General features: G+C 41.0%; 1 protein-coding gene across 3 annotated transcripts in view; it reads left to right on the top strand.

Annotated features, from left to right (window-relative positions):
* LOC132113464 (uncharacterized) overlaps window positions 1–22766 on the top strand; it is a 109672-nt gene that overhangs the window by 35949 nt on the left and 50957 nt on the right. For 2 of the 3 annotated variants that reach the window (XM_059521233.1, XM_059521232.1), the window contains 2 exons: window positions 7164–7499; window positions 7710–7940. In XM_059521233.1, coding sequence (XP_059377216.1) covers window positions 7164–7499; window positions 7710–7940 — 567 coding nt within the window. Of the gene's footprint in view, window positions 1–883; window positions 1035–7163; window positions 7500–7709; window positions 7941–22766 lie in introns of those variants that run through there. The other variant, XM_059521234.1, reaches the window with a different exon arrangement.

The following is a 22766-nucleotide window of genomic DNA, read 5'->3' on the forward strand; positions in this document are numbered from 1 at the left end:
CATTAGAGTTGAATGTGGAGTTATGTTTGATGTTTAAAAGTTTCTGTTATGCTGAAGTTTATATGGTTGGCATTGTGCTAAAGGGCAAAAACTGTGGTCTGGTTGTGGTTGGCTACATGATGTTATACATAGTGCATTTTGGTTTACACAGCACACAGTCTTTACTGATTGCATTTGTATGCAAACATGCTGTGCTAGCTAGAGAAACACTAAATTAGTATTTCCATTTAATAATGTCAGTGTATTAATATGAGGTGAAGTGAATGAACTAGCAATGTTTTTATTAAACTCCTTCTGTTCATCCATGATCAAGCTCTTTTCTTTCTCTGAATCAGATCAATCAGATTGTGAAATTATTCGCTGTGTTTATTTTCCACATCTGGAATTATTTCAACATTTCTGCTTCTGCTCTTTTACTTCATTCTGTTGGTTTTGGTTGATTAAATCTCTGCTTTGCTCTTTTATATCTCAATATGTAAAGTAACAAGTGTTTTCTTCACATGAACTCTTCAGAAATGTGAATGGAGAAATTAAATTAAAATTAAGATGAAATGTGATTTTGACAACTTTTTCACTGTGTTTCACTGATTAGGTTTGCTTTGCTCTTTTTTGGGATCCAAATCACAAATGCATTTCACATACTATTTATATTATTTATTTTGCATATAGTCATAATAAATACTGAAGCTGGTTTAAAATCAATCTGCCTTTGTTGAGCTCATAAACTCTTTTGACTTCTATGTTTATTGGGTTTTGAACAAAGTTATAATTAAAGACACGTTTAAGTAATGTGTCTTTTTTAAAGGTATTTAAGAAGGAACTGTTGACCCTCTCTGAAAAGCTTCCTGTTCTTTCTTTGTTAAAGCGGTGTAGTTTCCTGGTGTGTCAGCAGAGCTGCTGTCTGTCTGTCAGTGAAGACGCTGTGTGAGACTCGATCTGACACTCTTCTGCTGGGATTGGACTCTTCTGGAAACTGGACTTTAGAGAAATGATGCTGATGTTTGGACTGATGCTGCTGCTGCAAACTGCAGATTGTGAGTTACACATCAAACTCACGCTGCTGATCAATATCTCACATAAATAGACTGAAATATGGTTTGAAAAATTTTGTAAGTTGTCTAATATGTTTTCTGGTTTTAGCAGTGTGTATTGGTGGATTATTATAATAATGTCAGATGTAAGTGTTTTGTTAACAGTAAAACAGGTGAAGTAACTGTGTAAAAAAAAATTTTTTTAGGCAAGGCAAGTTTATTTATATAGCACATGTTGTACACAATGGTAATTCAAAGTGCTTTACATAAAACAAAGTAAAATAATTATGAAGAAAAATAAAACAAGCAATTTTTAAACTATTAAAATGATTTATAAATGTACATATTTAAAATTATTTTAAAAACATTTAGAAACAGAAAATGATTTTACATCAAAATAATAATAAAAAAAAAAAACAGTAAAAATACAGTGCAATCAGTTCGAACATTGCACAGTGCTCATTCAATAAATGCACAGCTAAACAGATGAGTTTTAAGTCTAGATTTAAATGTGACTAGTGTTTTAGCACATCTGATCTCTTCTGGAAGCTGATTCCAACTGCGGGCAGCATAGTAACTAAAGGCGGACTCCCCTTGTTTTGTGTGAACCCTTGGTATTTCTAACTGACTCATGTTACGGATCACTCAGGAAGCTGAGGAGTAACAGATGAGGATGTTTATTTACAAAAGAAACAAGCAGAGGAGCAGGTAGTGAGGAGTGACAAGGAGGTTGGATCCGTGAAGGTAGGGCGATGACTTCTTGGAGGGATGGTGAACCACGCACACTTGGGGAACTGGGTCTTCGGAGAGAATCACTGGAGAGAGTAGAAGAGGAGCTTGTCCTTATAGTAAGCATACAGGAATGATCTTGTCGCGAACGTGACCGGACAATGACTGGGTGCGTGTGTGTGGTTTTTCTAGTGCTGTGGTGAGTGGCTGGTGATGAGGAACAGGTGGATGTAATTTAGAACTCCGGTGAGGGTGTGCGCTGTGATTGTGTGGAGGTGGAACCTGGCGTGTTTGTAACAGTACCCCCCTCCCCACGGCCCGCTCCTGAGGGCCGGGGACCCCAGCGACGTGGGGGGCATCCTCTTCCCCTGGGAGCAGGTCGATTGGGGTGAATGGAATGGAAGGTATCAAGTAAGGTGGGATCCAGGATGTCGTTGCGTGTTACCCAGGAACGTTCCTCTGGACCGTATCCTTCCCAGTCCACTAGGTTTTCCAGCTGCCCACCACGCCGCCGGGAGTCCAGGATGTCCTTGACTGTATAGGCCGTGCCGTCATCTAGGAGGAGAGGAGGGGGGGCTTCAGCTTCGCCAGGTTCTGTGGAGGGAGAGACAGAAGGATGGTGAGGTTTAAGGAGTGATACATGGAATGTAGGGTGAATCCGGTACTCAGGGGGTAGCTGGAGTTTATATGTAACCGGGTTTATCTGCTGGGTGATGGTGAACGGGCCAATGAATCTGGGACTGAGCTTGCGGCAGGGTAGACGCAGGCGGGTGTCCCGGGTGGACAGCCAGACCTTCTGACCGGGTTGATAGTTAGGGGCCTCGGACCGGTGAAGGTCGGCTGTCGTCCTGCGTCTGCGAAGAGCCCGCTGTAGTTGGTGATGTGCCGCGTCCCAGACCCTCTCGCTCTCCCGGAACCAGTAGTCAATGGCGGGGACATCCGAGGGTTCACCTGAACAGGGGAATAGAGGTGGTTGGTAGCCGAGTACGCACTGGAAGGGAGTGAGTCCGGTGGTGGGTTGGCAGAGGGAGTTCTGTGCGTACTCGTCCCATCCCAGGAATCCCTGGTGGCCGTGACAGAAGGTACGGAGGAAGCGTCCGATCTCCTGGACCTTCCTGTCCGTCTGCCCATTGGATTGAGGGTGATAGCCGGGTGACAGGCTGATGGCCACACCTAGGAGGGAATGGAAGGCTCTCCACACCCGGGAGATGAATTGGGGGCCTCGGTCCAATACGATATCTTCTGGGATGCCGAAGTACCTGAAGACATGGTTGAACATCAATTCGGCCGTTTCCATGGCTGTAGGTAGGCCCTTTAGAGGAAGAAGACGACAGGATTTAGAAAATCTATCCACTATAACCAAAATACAGGTATTGTTGTCCGAGGGCGGAAGGTCAGTTATGAAATCCAGCCCTAGGTGTGACCACGGGTGATTAGGAACGGGCAGAGGATGGAGTATGCCAGATGGTAGGTGGCGAGGACTCTTGGACATGGCGCACCTGGCACATCCACTCACGTACCTTCTGACATCCGAGGCCATGTTGGGCCAACAGAAGCGCTCCCTAAGCAGCGAGAGGGTTTCATTGACCCCCGGGTGACCAGTGCCAAGTGATGTATGCATGGAGTGAATGAGGGGGGTGCACCGTGTCCTGGGGATGTAAAGGTGTCCCGGTGGGCAACCCGGCGGGGTGTTGGTAGGAGGTTCGGCTGGAGGAAGAGTGTCAGCTGACCAGGTGATTGGAGAGATGATGATATCATCTGAGAGGATGGTTTCTGGGTTTTCAGATTTCTCTTCAGGAGCATAACATCTGGATAGTGCATCGGCTTTAACGTTTTTTACCCCTGGGCGGTACGAGATGGTGAACTGGAAGCGGGTGAAGAATAACGCCCAGCGGGCCTGTCTAGGGTTGAGTCTCTTGGCTACTCGAAGGTATTCAAGGTTTTTATGTTCAGTGAGGACTTGAAATGGGTGTTTGGCTCCCTCTAGCCAATGTCTCCATTCCTCCAGGGCTAGTTTGATGGCCAGTAATTCCCAATTCCCGATGTCATAGTTTAGCTCCGCCGGGTTGAGTTTCCGGGAGAAGAAGGCGCATGGATGGAGGCGGCTGGGATTCCCCTGCTGCTGGGAAAGGACAGCTCCCACTCCGGTGGTTGAGGCGTTCACTTCCACCACGAAAGGTCACTCGGGATCCGGATGGACCAGGAGTGGGGCGGTCGTAAAGGCTTGTTTAAAGGTTTGGAAGGCTTCAGTGGCGGTTGGAGTCCAGGGGAGAGATTTTGGCCTTTGGCGAAGGATGTTGGTAAGAGGGTTGGTGATGGTACTGAAGTTGCATATGAATCGTCTATAGAAATTGGCGAAGCCTAGGAAACGCTGCAATTCCTTGATGGTGGTTGGAGTGGGCCAGTCCCTGACTGCGCTCACCTTCCCCTCGTCCATCCGGATGCCACTGTGGTCGATGGTATATCCAAAAACTGCACTGAGGGCTGATGGAAGGAACACTTTTCAGCTTTGAGGTAGAGCTGGAAGTCCCTCAGGCGTTGCAAGACCTCCGCAACGTGGCGTCGATGTTCTGCCAGGCTCCGGGAATAGATTAGGATATCGTCGATGTATACCAATACGGATTTATTGAGGAAATGCCAGAGCACCTCGTGGATGAAATCCTGGAATACGGAGGGGGCGTTAACAAGCCCATACAGCATAACGCAATACTCATAGTGTACAGTATGGGGTAATGAAGGCGGTCTTCCATTCGTCCCCCTCACGCATCCGGATGAGGTTATATGCACTGCGGAGGTCCAACTTGGTGAACACAGTGGCACCACAAAGATGCTCTAGGGCAGCAGGGACGAGGGGAAGTGGGTATCGGAATTTCACTGTGATTTTATTGAGGGCTCGGTAATCAATACATGGCCTCAAGTCTCCATCCTTCTTAGCCACGAAGAAAAAGCTTGAAGCAGCAGGGGAGGTAGATGGACGAATATACCCTTGGGCCAGCGCCTCCTTGATGTATTCCTCCATGGCCTTCTCCTCGGAAATGGAGAGGGGATATATCCTTCCCTTTGGCACTGGTTCACCCGGCAGCAGATCGATGGCACAGTCCCACGGCCGGTGTGGAGGCAGCTTGGAGGCCCGCTTAGGGCAGAAGACGTCACTGAAGGGGGCATAGCAGTGAGGAATGGTAACGGATTGATTCTCAACAGGGCTCTCAATAGATGTGGAGTAGACTGGAAGAGGTTCAGGGGATTGTGTGACTGGAACTGGACAACCGGAGATACATGATTGAAAACAGGCTTCGCCCCACTTCAGGATCTCGCCCGTCTTCCAGGAAATCATGGGGTTATGCTGCTCCAGCCACGGGCGCCCTAGGATAACGTCAGCGGTGGATTCCTCCAGAACCAGCACATGGATTTCCTCATGATGTAGAAGTCCTGTTTGGAGGGATATGGGACCCACGCTATGGCGCACGCACTTCCTGCTTCGCCGGAGATGAAGTTGCCGGCAGACCCAGAACCCAGAAGAGACAGGTCAGCGGCAGTAAGTGTCACAACAGTGGTGAGTGGTTTCATTTGGTATCTGGAAGGGAGGATGGCACTCACCATGGGACGAGGAGGACGGACGGGGCACACTGCTATAGCATGCCTCGGAGCTGCACAGTAGAGGCACAGATTCTGGGCCAGCCATCTCTGATGCTCCACCATAGTGAGGCGGGAGGAGTCGAGGATCATCGGCTCGCTGGCTGGTTCTGGGGAGCTGACGTTATCTGGTCGGCAAAGTGGTATGGAGGAATGCGCCTGGCCCTGGTGCTCTTCTAAGCACGACTGCATACGAGTGGCGAAGCGGATGGATAGCTGGATAAATCGCTCGATTCCGATGGAATCCTCGTATGCAGCAAGATGCAACCGCACTCTGGGTTCCAGTCCTTGACCGTAGGTCGTCAGTAAAGCCTGTTCGTTCCATCCACTGGAGGCCGCAAGGGTCCTAAACTGCAAGGCATAATCATTGACAGACATTTTCCCTTGTTTTAAATTATACAGCTTATCACCAATAGAAGAATCCCAGGCTGGTCTGCCGAAAACTTCACGGAAATGGTCGATGAAGCTAGAATAAGACTGGATAACTGGGTTATTTTGAGTCCAGAGTGAATCTGCCCAAAGTAATGCTTTACCTTACAGTTATGAAATGATAAAGGCTACCTTAGAGCGGTCCATTGGATACAATCCGTTGGAGCGGTTGCATCTCCAGGACCAGTGAACATTGAAGTAGGAATCCGCTGCATTCCTCCGCCGAGCCAGAGAAGGGCGCCGGCCTGGCCATGGGACTGGCGTGCACGGCAGGTGAGGACGTGATGACAGGGTCGGCGGAAGTGCTCGCTGGTGTAGGAGATGCAGGGGGTGCCATGAGTGTTCGTCGGAGTGCATCAACCAGATCTTGAAAGGGGTCCATGAGGCTCATGCTTGTGCCTGGCAGTGTTGGTCCGGTCATCTGTTACGGATCACTCGGGAAGCTGAGGAGTAACAGATGAGGATTTTTATTTACAAAAGACACAAGCAGAGGAGCAGGTAGTGAGGAGTGACAAGGAGGTTGGATCCGTGAAGGTGGGGTGATGACTTCTTGGTGGGATGGTGAACCACACACATGCACACTTGGGAAACTGGGTCTTCGGAGAGAATCACTGGAGAGAGTAGAAGAGGAGTTAGTCCTTATAGTAAGCATACAGGAATGATCTTGTCGCGAACGTGACCAGACAATGACTGGGTGCGTGTATGTGGTTTTTCTAGTGCTGTGGTGAGTGGCTGGTGATGAGGAACAGGTGGATGTAATTTAGAATTCCAGTGAGGGTGTGCGCTGTGATTGTGTGGAGGTGGAACCTGGCGTGTTTGTAACAACTCAATCCTATTGATCTGAGTGCTCTGTTAGGTTTATATTCAGTGAGCATATCTGCAATGTATTTCGGTCCTAGGTCATTGAGTGATTTATAGACGAGTAAAAGTAATTTAAAATCATTCCTAAATGTTAACTCTTATATGCTAAAAGATCAAGGCAAATTTCTCATGTCATGACACCTTTAATGATTTATGAAATCTTAGCTAACATTTGATGTTGAAAAAGGTGGATCTATTGCGGTTTTCATTGCATCATATCATTCTGGTACTCCCCTTGTATAGCTCTCTCTCTCTCTCTCTCTCTCTCTCTCTCTCTCTCTCTCTCTCTCTCTCTATGTCTAACATCAAACTTCAGGTGTTAAAGATCAAGAAATGAATATTTATCAATTGTTAATTCATTTCTTTGATCTGGATGATTATCAATCTAATGTAAGTTGTGTCTGATTTTAATTAATGAGTTCTATGAGAAGAGCTCAGTGATAAACCTGTGTGTGTGTGTGTGAGTGTGTTGTTCTTCAGGTCTGGATCGGTTCTGCAGTTTTGATCAATCTGATCCCTGTTACACAGCTCTGGGACACAAATTCAATCTGCTGATGGAGCGGGACGCTAGAAAATATGATCTGCAGTTAAAAAAGATATTAAACAACACACAAGATGATCGAGTTTGTAGAGTAAAACAAGGCAGGATGAGGATGAATGAATGTGATCTTTATAATAACAGACCTAAAGTGACAGTCATTAATGGGACTGTGATAATAAAGCGTGTGATCAGAGCAGATTCTGGGAATTACAGATTAACACTCTCTCACTCAGACGGCTCAGAAACATCTAGAGATCTTCAAGTGATTGTTGAAGGTACAGAAACTCTCTCATCAGACTCATTCCAGTCTCATGTTCTCCAAAGATCTCACTCTCATGCAGATGAATCAGTTAAATCTCTGGGAAGGTTTTTATTCCTGTAGCACACAGTAAACACACTAAAGATTCCAGTAATAGTTTGAGTAGTGTGGAAGATCAAGATTCTTCTGTGTTTGCCATGTGACTGTCATGTGTCCCTCCCTTCAGCTCCTATTGGCTCAGTGAATGTGTCAATCATCTGCTCCTCCAATCAGAGGTCAGTGTTCTGCTCATCTGACGGGGATCAGATCATCTACAACTGGACTCTGAATGGAGGTCCACTGATGGATGGAAACAGCAGCATTGATCTGGATGAGGGAACTGATGGAGACATCAGCTGCAGCGTGAAGAACCACGTCAGTCACGCACAGAAGACCATTAGACTCAAACCCTGTCCTGGTGAGCTTCTAATACATGAATGAAGTATTTGCTACACAACAGAAATGATGCAGAATCTCACAAAACCTGTCAAGAACCTGTCAAACTCAAATTTCACCCCAGAATCCCCTTATAACAGAATGCAGTATCTCTGAAGTGTATTTCGGTGGATAGTGATGGGTTTAACTCCTTTAGGACTCTCCTTTTCGGTTGATACTTAAGGAAAGATTATTAATAAAGTAAAGTTACGTTTCATGGTCTCACGTTTTTATATATTAATTTATTTTTTCACTTGTTTCTTGGCAGTTCCTGGCATGGCACTGAACAACAAACAAACATTTCACCCCAAAATCTAAAGAAAGTATATTTTGCAGAAATAAAATGAGGACTATTTTACGGTTGTTAAAACAAATTCATTTCTTTGATCTGGATGATTATCAATCTAATGTAAGTTGTGTCTGATTTTAATTAATGATGAGAAAGACATTTATATCAGCAGTATCACTTTGACTGTCTGTAAATGTTAAAACAGTACATTCTCTCTTTCTCCTTTTTCCCAATGCAAAAGGGTTTAATGCCCCTAAAATCATTCAATGAATATTTAAATATTACCTCCTAATTACAGTTTTGAACTGAAATGTGACCAGGGCGTGTCCTTGACAGGTTTCACGAGATTCAGACGAATTGATTCTCTCAATTGGTCACTTAATTCTTCAAAATGTTTAATTTTAGCATATCCACAAACTCATAGAAAATAACCAAAACAATCCAAGGTTTTTATTTAGCACAGTGGCTAAATTAACAAATTACCAGACGCCACCTGATTCAAATATTCCACCAACGTTAAATAGTAATGACTTTATGAATTTCTTCACTGATAAAATAGATAACATTAGAAATACAATAGCGAATGTAGATTCTACAGCGTCTAACACTTCAGTTTCATCCATCGCACCCAAAGATAAACTGCAGTGCTTTACAACTATAGGACAGGAAGAGCTAAATAAACTTATCACTGTATCTAAACCAACAACATGTTTATTAGATCCTGTACCCACTAAATTACTAAAAGAGCTGTTACCTGTAGCCGAAGAACCGCTTCTCAATATCATTAACTCGTCGTTATCTTTAGGTCACGTCCCAAAACCATTCAAGCTGGCGGTTATCAAGCCTCTTATTAAGAAACCAAAACTAGATCCTAGTGTACTGGCAAATTATAGGCCTATTTCAAATCTTCCATTTATGTCTAAAATTTTAGAAAAAGTTGTGTCTGCTCAATTGAGCACCTTCCTGCATAAAAATGATCTGTATGAAGAATTTCAGTCGGGTTTTAGGCCCCACCATAGCACAGAAACTGCACTTGTTAAAATTACAAATGACCTGCTACTTGCGTCAGATCAAGGCTGCATCTCATTTCTAGTCTTACTTGATCTTAGTGCTGCATTCGACACCATAGATCATGACATACTCATAGATCGATTACAAAACTATACAGGTATTCAATGGCAGGCTCTAAGATGGTTTAGATCCTACCTGTCCGATCGCCAGAGGTGGAAAGAGTACAAAAATATTCTACTCAAGTAAAAGTACCATTACATTAATGAAATTTTACTTAAGTACAAGTAAAAGTACCAGTCTAAAAAATCCACTCAAGTAAAAGTAAAAAGTAGCTCATTTAAAATTTACTCAGAGTAAAAATTACTTAGTTACATTTTAACCAGTGGGAGGGAGTCAAAAATGGGACAGACCAAGGGTGTCAAACTCAGTTCCTGGAGGGCCACAGTCCTGCACAGTTTAGATATAACCCTAATTAAACACACCTGATCCAGCTAATCTAATCATTTAGGTTTATTTGAAAACTACATGATATGTGTGCTGGAGCAGGGTTAGGGCTATGGCCCTCCAGGAACTGAGTTTGACACCCCTGGGATAGGTCTATTAATCTCAAACTAGTTGTTTTTAATTAAAGGAATCAGTTATTTAGAATAATAAAACATTTGGGCTGTTATCTGGCAAATCAGTATCAACAAACTCATCTTTTCAATACAGAGGAAATGCAAAAGCTTCATCGGACGTGGCATTTAGATGTATTACACTGTTTAGTGCAGGACAAGAATGCATTTAACCTGCAGTTACAAATGCATGAATAATGTTTTGATATGCCAGACATAAAATGTTGAATACTCATTTGAAATTATAAAAACTTAATTATAAAAAAAAAAAAAATCAAAAGATACTTTAAATGTGAAATTAAAATGGCCAGTATGTGTCAGCAAGTCACTGTTAATAAGTGAGTCATTGCGATTGAACCAAATCATTTAAACAGTTGATTCATTCAGAAACGAAACACTGTCATGTTGCTCAGAGATGCAAAATTTTGCTTTGGTGGCTGTGTTTGGAATAAATTTTTGTTGTAGAAATAGAGCAAAAACAATGGCAATATGGTGTCTAAAACGCAAGTCTCTTAGTTTACTGTCCTGTTGTAAAAAAAAAAAAAAAAAAAAAATATATATATATATATATATATATATATATATATATATATATATTTATATATATATATATATATCAGTGGCGGCTGCTGGTCTTTCAAAGAGGGGAAGCTCATTTTCGGCCTACATTATAACCCTCTGATGGTCTTCATTTGTAGTGACACTCGGGGTCTTTTTGACCCCAGACAATAACATTTCATTTTGTAATAGTAAAATATTTAAATTTTTTACAAATATAATTTTACTCTGTTCATTTATGTTTTTACTAAACTTTGTACAGTTTTTGGAGGATTTAAATCTTTTACATTTCTATAAATAAATAAATATTATTTAAATAGGCTTTTTTTTTTTTACAAAAAAAGAAAAAAGCATTTCAGGTAAAATTCACTTCATAAAAGACCCAGATTTCTAACTTTCATACATGGGGATACCATGGATAATTTTATAAGGTTTAATGTAAGATTTTTGCCCATTTTTGGGGAAATTCAGTTTAAAAATTGTAATAAATCACTTTAACCACTAGATGGCTATAGTGTGTGTGTATGTGTGTGTGTGTGTGTGTGTGTGCGCGCGCACATTTTCAATCTGTCTTAGTTACCAATTTAATTTTGTGGTGGTTCTGCATTTTACAAATATCAAGAAATATTGCCGCAGTTTGTCTTTCGAATACACTTGAGAAATCCGCGATCATGGGACTGAGCGTGAAACAGCTTCGCCGACTTCTTATGGTGAAGACCGCTGTCAGTCAAAAGGAGATCGACAGATCCTCCAATCATCACGCGGAAGCCCAGTCTTCATTCACCTCCAGAGACGCTGAGCGTCCGTGGGCGGGACATAATCGCAGCATTTATCCAATGACCGTCTAGCTTCGGAGCACTGAAAAAAACTGTTCAAAGCAGCCCCATCGAAGTCAATGGACGCTCGGCTTCAACAGGGAAATGCACTGTGATGCTACGGGAATGTATGAGAAGAAAATCGAGTCAGCCGACATGTAGCTGATTAACACAATACATAATACACAATAGTACATATTTGACCGTTGGGTTTTTTTTACATTAGAGGGGAAGCTGAGCTTCCCTTGCAGTCTTAAAGAAATCCCCACTGATCTATATATATATATATATATATTATATATATATTATATATATATATATATATATATATATATATATATATATATATATATATATATATATATATATATATATGTATATATATATATATATGTATGTGTGTGTGTGTGTGTGTGTGTGTGATTATGATTTTTAGAGGAAAAGACAGTATTCTTTGTGTGATTTTGATTCTAAATGATTTTGATTGATTTCATTCTAAATGCATTTCAACAGACTGAATCACACAGTGAAAGAACACTCTAAATGCGCGCGTACATCATTAAAACAACAATTATGATATTATCGCAGACAATATATATCGCACACTCCGCACCAGTCTTTTTGGCTAATTTGTGCAAAACCTCTTGCTAAAATGTCAAAGCACCATTTTAACCACCAATGCAATGACGCAATTATTTAGCTCACCTCTATATGCTTACGTGGGGTTGATGTCTTGTCGAGATTTTATAAGCTGCTAGTTTGGTCTTCCTAGGCAAGCACAGCATACACAGCATAATAGAGCATACATATGGCCAGGGGTTCACTTCATTTCCTTGAGTTCAACTTCAGAATATGACGGGGTTTCGTTTTCAGCGGTGTCTGCACCACTAACGCCTGTTTTGTCCGTCTGCATCTTTCTTGTGATTTTAGCGCCAGTTTGCCATACCTTCCAGGGAGCGATTTTTTTTTTTACTCAGTAATTAATGTGTTTTAAAATGTAGCGAAGTACAATACTTCAAACAAAATATACTTAAGTAAAAGTAAAATTACAGATTAAAAAAAATACTTAAAAAAGTAGAAGTACACAAAAAAGCTACTCAATTACAGTAACGCGAGTAAATGTAATTCGTTACTTTCCACCTCTGCCGATCGCTACCATTTTGTTTACTTAAATGGGGTGTCATCTCATTTATCATCAGTAAAATATGGAGTGCCACAAGGATCCGTCCTAGGTCCCCTTCTATTTTCAATATACATGTTGCCCCTTGGTAATATTATTAGGAAATACGGAATAAGCTTCCACTGTTATGCTGATGATACTCAGCTATATACCTCAACGAGACCAGATGAAACTTCCCAATTATCTAAGCTAACATAGTGTGTTAAAAATGTAAAAGATTGGATGACAAATAATTTTCTCCAATTAAATTCGGATAAGAAAGAGATATTAATTATTGGACCAAAAAACACTACACAGGATCTTGTAGATTACAGTCTGCAACTAGACGGATGTACTGTTACTTCCTCTACAGTCAGAAATCTGGGTGTTATATTAGACAGCAATTTGTCTTTTGCAAATCATATTTCCAATGTTACAAAAACTGCATTCTTCCATCTTAGAAACATTGCCAAGCTACGAAACATGTTATCTGTTTCTGATGCAGAAAAGCTAGTTCATGCATTCATGACCTCTAGACTGGACTATTGTAATGCACTTCTAGGTGGTTGTCCTGCATCTTCAATAAACAAGCTACAGGTAGTCCAAAATGCAGCAGCTAGAGTCCTTACGAGGTCAAGAAAATATGATCATATTACCCCAATTTTACAGTCTCTGCACTGGCTACCTATTAAGTTCCGTATCAGTTACAAATTATCATTACTTAACTAGCCTTCTACCACGCTACCAGAGGTGGAAAGTAACGAATTACATTTACTCGCGTTACTGTAATTGAGTAGCTTTTTTGTGTACTTCTACTTTTTTAAGTATTTTTTTTAATCTGTAATTTTACTTTTACTTAAGTATATTTTGTTTGAAGTATTGTACTTCGCTACATTTTAAAACACATTAATTACTGAGTAAAAAAAAAAATCGCTCCCTGGAAGGTATGGCAAACTGGCGCTAAAATCACAAGAAAGATGCAGACGGACAAAACAGGCGTTAGTGGTGCAGACACCGCTGAAAACGAAACCCAGTCATATTCTGAAGTTGAACTCAAGGAAATGAAGTGAACCCCTGGCCATATGTATGCTCTATTATGCTGTGTATGCTGTGCTTGCCTAGGAAGACCAAACTAGCAGCTTATAAAATCTCGACAAGACATCAACCCCACGTAAGCATATAGAGGTGAGCTAAATAATTGCGTCATTGCATTGGTGGTTAAAATGGTGCTTTGACATTTTAGCAAGAGGTTTTGCACAAATTAGCCAAAAAGACTGGTGCGGAGTGTGCGATATATATTGTCTGCGATAATATCATAATTGTTGTTTTAATGATGTACGCGCGCATTTAGAGTGTTCTTTCACTGTGTGATTCAGTCTGTTGAAATGCATTTAGAATGAAATCAATCAAAATCATTTAGAATCAAAATCACACAAAGAATACTGTCTTTTCCTCTAAAAATCATAATCACACACACACACACACACACACACACACACACACATACATATATATATATATATACATATATATATATATATATATATATATATATATATATAATATATATATAATATATATATATATATATATAGATCAGTGGGGATTTCTTTAAGACTGCAAGGGAAGCTCAGCTTCCCCTCTAATGTAAAAAAAACCCAACGGTCAAATATGTACTATTGTGTATTATGTATTGTGTTAATCAGCTACATGTCGGCTGACTCGATTTTCTTCTCATACATTCCCGTAGCATCACAGTGCATTTCCCTGTTGAAGCCGAGCGTCCATTGACTTCGATGGGGCTGCTTTGAACAGTTTTTTTCAGTGCTCCGAAGCTAGACGGTCATTGGATAAATGCTGCGATTATGTCCCGCCCACGGACGCTCAGCGTCTCTGGAGGTGAATGAAGACTGGGCTTCCGCGTGATGATTGGAGGATCTGTCGATCTCCTTTTGACTGACAGCGGTCTTCACCATAAGAAGTCGGCGAAGCTGTTTCACGCTCAGTCCCATGATCGCGGATTTCTCAAGTGTATTCGAAAGACAAACTGCGGCAATATTTCTTGATATTTGTAAAATGCAGAACCACCACAAAATTAAATTGGTAACTAAGACAGATTGAAAATGTGCGCGCGCACACACACACACACACACACACATACACACACACTATAGCCATCTAGTGGTTAAAGTGATTTATTACAATTTTTAAACTGAATTTCCCCAAAAATGGGCAAAAATCTTACATTAAACCTTATAAAATTATCCATGGTATCCCCATGTATGAAAGTTAGAAATCTGGGTCTTTTATGAAGTGAATTTTACCTGAAATGCTTTTTTCTTTTTTTGTAAAAAAAAAAAAGCCTATTTAAATAATATTTATTTATTTATAGAAATGTAAAAGATTTAAATCCTCCAAAAACTGTACAAAGTTTAGTAAAAACATAAATGAACAGAGTAAAATTATATTTGTAAAAAATTTAAATATTTTACTATTACAAAATGAAATGTTATTGTCTGGGGTCAAAAAGACCCCGAGTGTCACTACAAATGAAGACCATCAGAGGGTTATAATGTAGGCCGAAAATGAGCTTCCCCTCTTTGAAAGACCAGCAGCCGCCACTGATATATATATATATATATAAATATATATATATATATATATATATATATATATATATATATATATATATATATATATATTTTATTTTTTTTTTTTTTTTTTTTTTTTTTTTTACAACAGGACAGTAAACTAAGAGACTTGCGTTTTAGACACCATATTGCCATTGTTTTTGCTCTATTTCTACAACAAAAATTTATTCCAAACACAGCCACCAAAGCAAAATTTTGCATCTCTGAGCAACATGACAGTGTTTCGTTTCTGAATGAATCAACTGTTTAAATGATTTGGTTCAATCGCAATGACTCACTTATTAACAGTGACTTGCTGACACATACTGGCCATTTTAATTTCACATTTAAAGTATCTTTTGATTTTTTTTTTTTTTATAATTAAGTTTTTATAATTTCAAATGAGTATTCAACATTTTATGTCTGGCATATCAAAACATTATTCATGCATTTGTAACTGCAGGTTAAATGCATTCTTGTCCTGCACTAAACAGTGTAATACATCTAAATGCCACGTCCGATGAAGCTTTTGCATTTCCTCTGTATTGAAAAGATGAGTTTGTTGATACTGATTTGCCAGATAACAGCCCAAATGTTTTATTATTCTAAATAACTGATTCCTTTAATTAAAAACAACTAGTTTGAGATTAATAGACCTATCCCAGGGGTGTCAAACTCAGTTCCTGGAGGGCCATAGCCCTAACCCTGCTCCAGCACACATATCATGTAGTTTTCAAATAAACCTAAATGATTAGATTAGCTGGATCAGGTGTGTTTAATTAGGGTTATATCTAAACTGTGCAGGACTGTGGCCCTCCAGGAACTGAGTTTGACACCCTTGGTCTGTCCCATTTTTGACTCCCTCCCACTGGTTAAAATGTAACTAAGTAATTTTTACTCTGAGTAAATTTTAAATGAGCTACTTTTTACTTTTACTTGAGTGGATTTTTTAGACTGGTACTTTTACTTGTACTTAAGTAAAATTTCATTAATGTAATGGTACTTTTACTTGAGTAGAATATTTTTGTACTCTTTCCACCTCTGCACGCTACAACCCATCACGCACCCTAAGGTCACAAAACGCTGGACTTTTGGTAGTTCCTAGGATAGCAAAGTCCACTAAAGGAGGTAGAGCTTTCTCACATTTGGCTCCCAAACTCTGGAATAGCCTTCCTGATAATGTTCGGGGTTCAGACACACTCTCTCTGTTTAAATCTAGATTAAAAACACATCTCTTTCGCCAAGCATATGAAAAATTTATCTTTTAAATTGTGAGTGTAGTTGCATCTGATCAAATGTGCATTTTTATTCTTTAGCTTGTGTTAAACTAATTTTACTTTGTTGGATCAGCAGCTATGCTAATGATGTCTCTATTTTGTTTCTATGTTTTGCCACGGGATTTACATCCCGTGGTAACTAGGATTTACACAAGCTCCAGTCTGGATCCAGAACACCTGAGAAGAGATGATGCTGACCCTCAGAGGACCCCAGATGATCCTAACCTTGAATCAACCAAAAGAACTAAATAATTATTGCTACATGTGTGACTGCATCATATGATAACTATTAATTAATAATATTGATAGTTCATCGTCTAGCTGACTACGTCTTGTATTATTATTATTATTTTTTATTTTTTCTAAAATCCTGTCAAACGTGCACAAACTACTAGCTACTACTAAATATTGTAGAAACATAATTTTCTGTAAAGTTGCTTTGTAACGATTTGTATTGTAAAAAGCGCTATACAAATAAACTTGAATTGAATTGAAATATCTCTGCAGTAATTAATATTAAGAGAGAAAGCAGGTGATTCTGTGCTTTTGTTTTATTTCAGGACTAACTACTGCAGCTGTGACCTCTGCAGGGACACAGACATCAGAAGATGGTATGAATGTCACCTACAATACAACATTTTCTGCTGAGCTACAAAAAATAATGTAAATGATAATGAAACCTAATAATAATGAAGGCAGCAAGGGATCTTTAGGCTCTATTATTATTTGTTTTATTTCCTGAAATTAAAATACCACAATAAAAAACATGTGATTGGTTTTTAAAAATCCATTAGCCCAGTTGTCATCTTCTATAGAGCAGGGAAATAACCAGCCAATGCATTCATAGAGAGGGATTTTTCTTCTGATGATGACTGCATAAAGAATCAGTGTGGAACAAGTCATTAAATATACTCAAACCAGAACAATTTCTAGACACATCCTGGATAAGAGATGTAATGGATAAGAGATGTAATGCTGATATTAAATAGAAGTCCAATAAATTGTCCATTCATCATTAAAAGTGTCCACACAGCTCCTGGGAGGCCTCCTCAAGCAAATCGATGCATTTGTGTAAGAATAATATCCATAGTCAAAACTTAATAAACCGCAATCTCTTGCTTTTGCTGTCATACTTGTGTTCACGAGAGAGTGGTGTTCCAGCGGATGATGAAGGATGTGGCGAACGCAGATATGAATGCAGAACCGTAGATGAGAAAGGGAGAGAGAAAAAAAAAACACATCCAGTCATGAATTAGAAGTACAAAATGAATGATTAGTAGAGAAAAATGTCGGAGGATTTTGATATAAGTCAAGAAGAGACTGTTTTTCCTGTGCCAAAGAAAGGAAACTTTGCTTTCTTTGCTTTGTGTCCTTTGATAGGTCTTTCGTTTAGCACACACCCTAATTGTAACAGAATCACGGACCGTAAACAGTTTAGTTAGCGGCGTTTTTCTTTCTTTTTGGTTTGTTTTCTTCCCTCTCCCGGAATGGCCATTCCAGCAGTCCGTCTCCTGTGTCTGGAGCAACTGGATCATTCGCTGGAGGACCATACCAGGGACTTTCTAGATCTGGCGTGCCTTACCCACTTCCCCGACCGCTCGCTCTCTAACTTCTTCTACACCGGCCTGAGCGAGCGGTGTAAGGCACGCCTACCAGCGAACGGTCCCCGAGAGGATTTCACCACTTTCGTGGAGTGGGTGCTGGAGAAAAATGGATCTTCATGGATCATCTGCACCGCCGAAGAGGATATCTCCAGCCCCACTCCCGACCCAGAGACCAGCCAGCCACCATCAAGCCGCACGGAGCCAGAGCCGACCGCAGCCGCAGAGCCCGAGCCAATCACCGACAGGGTGCAGGACCTCGAGAGCTCGACTGACCAGGTGTGTGAGCCGGCAACACCGTGCATCGTGGGAGTCTTAGTGGAGATCGAGGGCGTGGAGGAACGCCCTACCCACACTTCCGCGACTGAGGGTGAGCTGTATTCGGTCTCGGGAAATTATATGGAGCAAATTATGGACCTTATGGACTGGTCTATGGAGGTATGCCCTGAGTTTTCTGTTTCTCCGCTGGTTCCATCCAGCCCTGATCCCCTTGAATAACCTCTCAGGCTCCCACTCCTACCTCCTCCAGTCAGTTCCTCTGCTCCATCTCCGCTGGTTCTGCCCAGCCCTGAGTTTTCTGTTCCTCCGCTGGTTCCGCCCAGCCCTGAGTTTTCTGTTCCTCCGCTGGTTCCGCCCAACCCTGAATATTCTGTTACTCTGCTGGTTCCGCCCAGCCCTGAGTTTCCTGTTTCTCCGCTGGTTCCCCCCAGCTCTGAATTTCCTGTGTCTCTGCTGGTTCCGCCCAGCTCTGAATTTCCTGTGTCTCAGCTGGTTCTGTCCAGCTCTGAATTTCCTGTGTCTCCGCTGGTTCCGCCCAGCTCTGAATTTCCTGTGTCTCCGCTGGTTCCGCCCAGCTCTGAATTTTCTGTTTCTCCGCTGGTTCCGCCCAGCTCTGAATTTCCTGTGTCTCCTGTGCTTCCTCCCATCCTTCCTCTCTCTCCTCCTCCTAGACCAGCCAGTTCCTCGACGTCATCTCTGCTAGTGCCAGTCAGTCCCGCAGCTCACCCTCAGTTCGCGCCATCTGGGCGCGATGGTTCGCCGCTGTACTGCCATTCTTCAGCTCCGCCTTGGCCCTCCGGATCCTTGACGTCACCCTGGCTCTGCGGCTGCGCTGCTCCATCTTGGGCTCCTCACCCACCGGTGCAGTCTCCTCCTGTCGGCCCCCTGGTGTCGTCGGCCCCTTCTCCACCATGGCTCCTCTTGCTCCGGGCTCCTCCTTGGCTACTCCCTCCATCCACTCCGCCCTGGTCCCTACCTCCATGCTCCCTCTTCACCTGCTCTTTGCCTGCTCCTCGCCCGCCTCCAGAACCCCCACCCTCCCTCCGCTGGTATTCCTCTTGCGGTGCGAGGACGCACCGTTCCGGGAGGGGGCGAACTGTTACGTTTATGAACTTTTTTTCCCTTACTTGGTCTTCCTGTTCTTGTTTTGGTTAATTGATTATTCCCCACCTGTCTCCAGTTCCCTCATTACCTTCTGTGTGTTTAAATAACCGGTCTGTTCAGTTCTCCCTTGTCCGTGATTGAATGTGAATGTGCATTGTATTGTAACCTGAATGTGCATCTATATGTAACTTAACCTATTTGTGTAATATAGTATATTGTCTGTTATTCTCCTTCGTTTTCTAGTAAACTCCTCATTTTGATCACCATCCTCCTCCAGCTCTTTAGTCTTTCGTTTAGCACACACCCTAATTGTAACAGAAATTAGATTTGTGGGGTTAAATTTCCCAATGCAAAAGGTTTTAATGCCCCTAAAAGCATTCAATGAAACTTTTTAAATATTACATACTAAATACAGCTTTTAACTGAAATGTGACCTGGACGTGTCCTTGATAGGTTTCATGAGATTCAGACGTATCAGTGCTGAAGGTTTTTATTTTTTTTTATTTCAGGACTAACTACTGCAGCTGTGACCTCTGCAGTGGCACAGACATCAGAAGATGGTATAAATGTCACCTACACTACAACATTTTCTGCTGAGCTACAACACATAATGTAAATTATAATGAAACTTAATAATAATGAAGGCAGCGAGGGATCTTTAGGCTCTATTATTATTTGTTTTAGTTACTGAAATTAAAATACCACAATAAAAAAACATGCTATTGGTTTTTAAAAATCCATTAGCGCAGTTGTCATCTTCTATAGAGCAGGGAAATAACCAGCCAATGCATTCATAGAGAGGGATTTTTCTTCTTATGATGACTGCATAAAGAATCAGTGTGGAACAAGTCATTAAATACAGCTACTCAAACCAGAACAATTTCTAGACACATCCTGGATAAGAGATGTAATGCTGATATTAAATAGAAGTCCAATAAACTGTCCATTCATCATTAAAAGTGTCCACACAGCTCCTGGGAGGCCTCCTCAAGCAAATCGATGCATTTGTGTAAGAATAATATCCATAGTCAAAATTTAATAAACCGCAATCTCTTGCTTTTGCTGTCATACTTGTGTTCACGAGAGAGTGGTGTTCCAGCGGATGATGAAGGATGTGGCGAATGCAGATATGAATGCAGTCGCACAGATGAGAGAGGGGGAGAGTGAAAAAAAAACACCAGTCACGAATTAGAAGTACAAAATTAATGATTAGTAGAGAAAAACGTCGGAGGATTTTGATATAATTCAAGAAGAGACTGTTTTTCCTGTGCCAAAGAAAGGAAACTTTGCTTTCTTTGCTCCTACAAACACAAATTGGTTCTCGTGAGACTAGCATATTCTAGTTTTTTGTCAAATTGTGATAATGTTAAACGCATATTTAATCATATTAAAATATTTTCATATCTGGTAGGCTACGTTAGAGCTGAAGATCTTTGCCCGAACCCGATGGGACCCGACGGGTTCGGTCAGGTTCGGGCTTAATATATATCATCTTACGTGGACCGGGCTCGGGCTCTGGCTTGCGCTCCGGTTTGCGAGGTAAACGAGTGGTCATGTGATGTGTTTCAATTAGCGCGAGAAAGATGCGAAAATGTATGCTGAGTACTGTAGGTGTAACGGAGGCTTGCCTCTGGCGATTACGTTTTGGTTGCACCAGCAACTAAAGCAAAGTCTGAGGTGTGGAAAAGTTTTGACCATGTTTATAATGAGAATAATCAGTGAATAATGAAGCACCATCAGTGAGCGCAGGAACGTGCTGAAGCCATCTACAGTGGATTCAATCATTTTCCTCCACAAAAACATGTAGGATTAGCCCAATCTTGATGAGTAAAGGTTTTTTAAATGATAACTAAATATTCATTGAGTCTTAAATGCATAATGTGGACAGAGTATATAGGCATATGTTGGCATTATTCTTTTATTAAATATCAGCTGCTAGTGGCGAAGCAAATCCGGCGGAACCTTTATCTTAATTTCGTTATGGCCAAATACCAATCTGAATTTAAAATTTATCTTAATTTAATTTGTTAAAAAACTCGTTTTTATTGGTGCATTGGTTTATTAATGAGCCTATGCTTATTTAGAGTGACTTATTTTATTTACCGTATTTTCTGGACTATAAGTCGCACTTTTTTTCATAGTTTGGCAGGCCCTGCGACTAGTCAGGTGCGACTTATTTATCAAAATTAATTTGACATGAACCAAGAGAAATGAACCAAGAGAAAACATTACCGTCTACAACCGCGAGAGGGCGCTCTATGCTGCTCAGTGCTCCTGTAGCATACACTGAGCAGTAGAGAGCGCCCTCTCGCAGCTGTAGACGATAATGTTTTCTCTTGGTTCTTGGGTCTAAATAAATGCGACTTATAGTCCAGTGTGACTTATATATGTTTTTTCCTCATCATGACGTATTTTTGGACTGATGCGACTTATACTCAGGTGCGACTTATAGTCCGAAAAATACGGTATTTATTCCAACTTCCAAGTTGTCTAGTCTACGTTAGCTATGAATAAATTATGTTAAAACATGTATAAATGACTCATTCTTGACTAAACGCAAAAGAGCTGTGTGTGTGTGCACAATTGAATAATGTCGGGCTGTAAACGGGTTCAGGCTTTTAAAAAGCTGTCCATCAAAATGTACTTGTCTCGCTCGGGCCGAAACCTGTCGGGCCTAACTTTTATGGCCCGATTACAGCTCTAGGCTATGTGACTAAATGTGCTGATAGATAACACTAACATTAGGCTTCTTTTAGTTTTGCCCTGCAGGTTTTGCCTCAACATTCCTACTAATGTAAATGAGTATTTATAAAGTTTAATAGTAGTACATATCTCTCTCACACACGTGTCCCACAAAAACACATCTACATCCTGCAACAGAGCAATTACCAGGACTTCACCGTATTTGTTCCAGATTTAGTTCATGTCTGTAGATTTTGGTACATTTCATGTGTGTGTTTGTGATTGTGTGTGTGTCTGTGTGTGGGTGTCTGTGTGTGTGTGTGTGTGTGTGTGTGTGCTCTAGTTTTTGTGACATATCAGGACACAACTCTGTATAATGACATGGGTATGACACAGGTATTACAAGGAGAGGGTGACTTATGAGGACATAACCCATGTCCCCATTTTTCAAAACGCTTATAAATCATACAGAATTAGTTTTTTTTGACAAAGTAAAAATGCACAAAGTTTCCTGTGAGGGTTAGGGTTAGGTGTAGGGTTGCGGAAGGGCGATATAATATACAGATTGTACAGTATAAAAACCATTACACCTATGGGATGAACCCACTTTTCACAAAAACAAACATGTGTGTGTGTGTGTGTGTTTTCTTCAGGTCTGGAGGTAAAATGCAGTTTTGGTCAATCTTATCCCTGTTACGCAGCTCTGGAACACAAACTCAATCTGCTGATGGAGCGCGACGCTAGTAAATATGACCTGAAGATAATAAAGAGAATAAACAACACACAAGAT

This window comes from Carassius carassius, chromosome 33 (assembly GCF_963082965.1).
Source record: "Carassius carassius chromosome 33, fCarCar2.1, whole genome shotgun sequence".
Classification (NCBI taxonomy): Eukaryota; Metazoa; Chordata; class Actinopteri; order Cypriniformes; family Cyprinidae; genus Carassius; species Carassius carassius.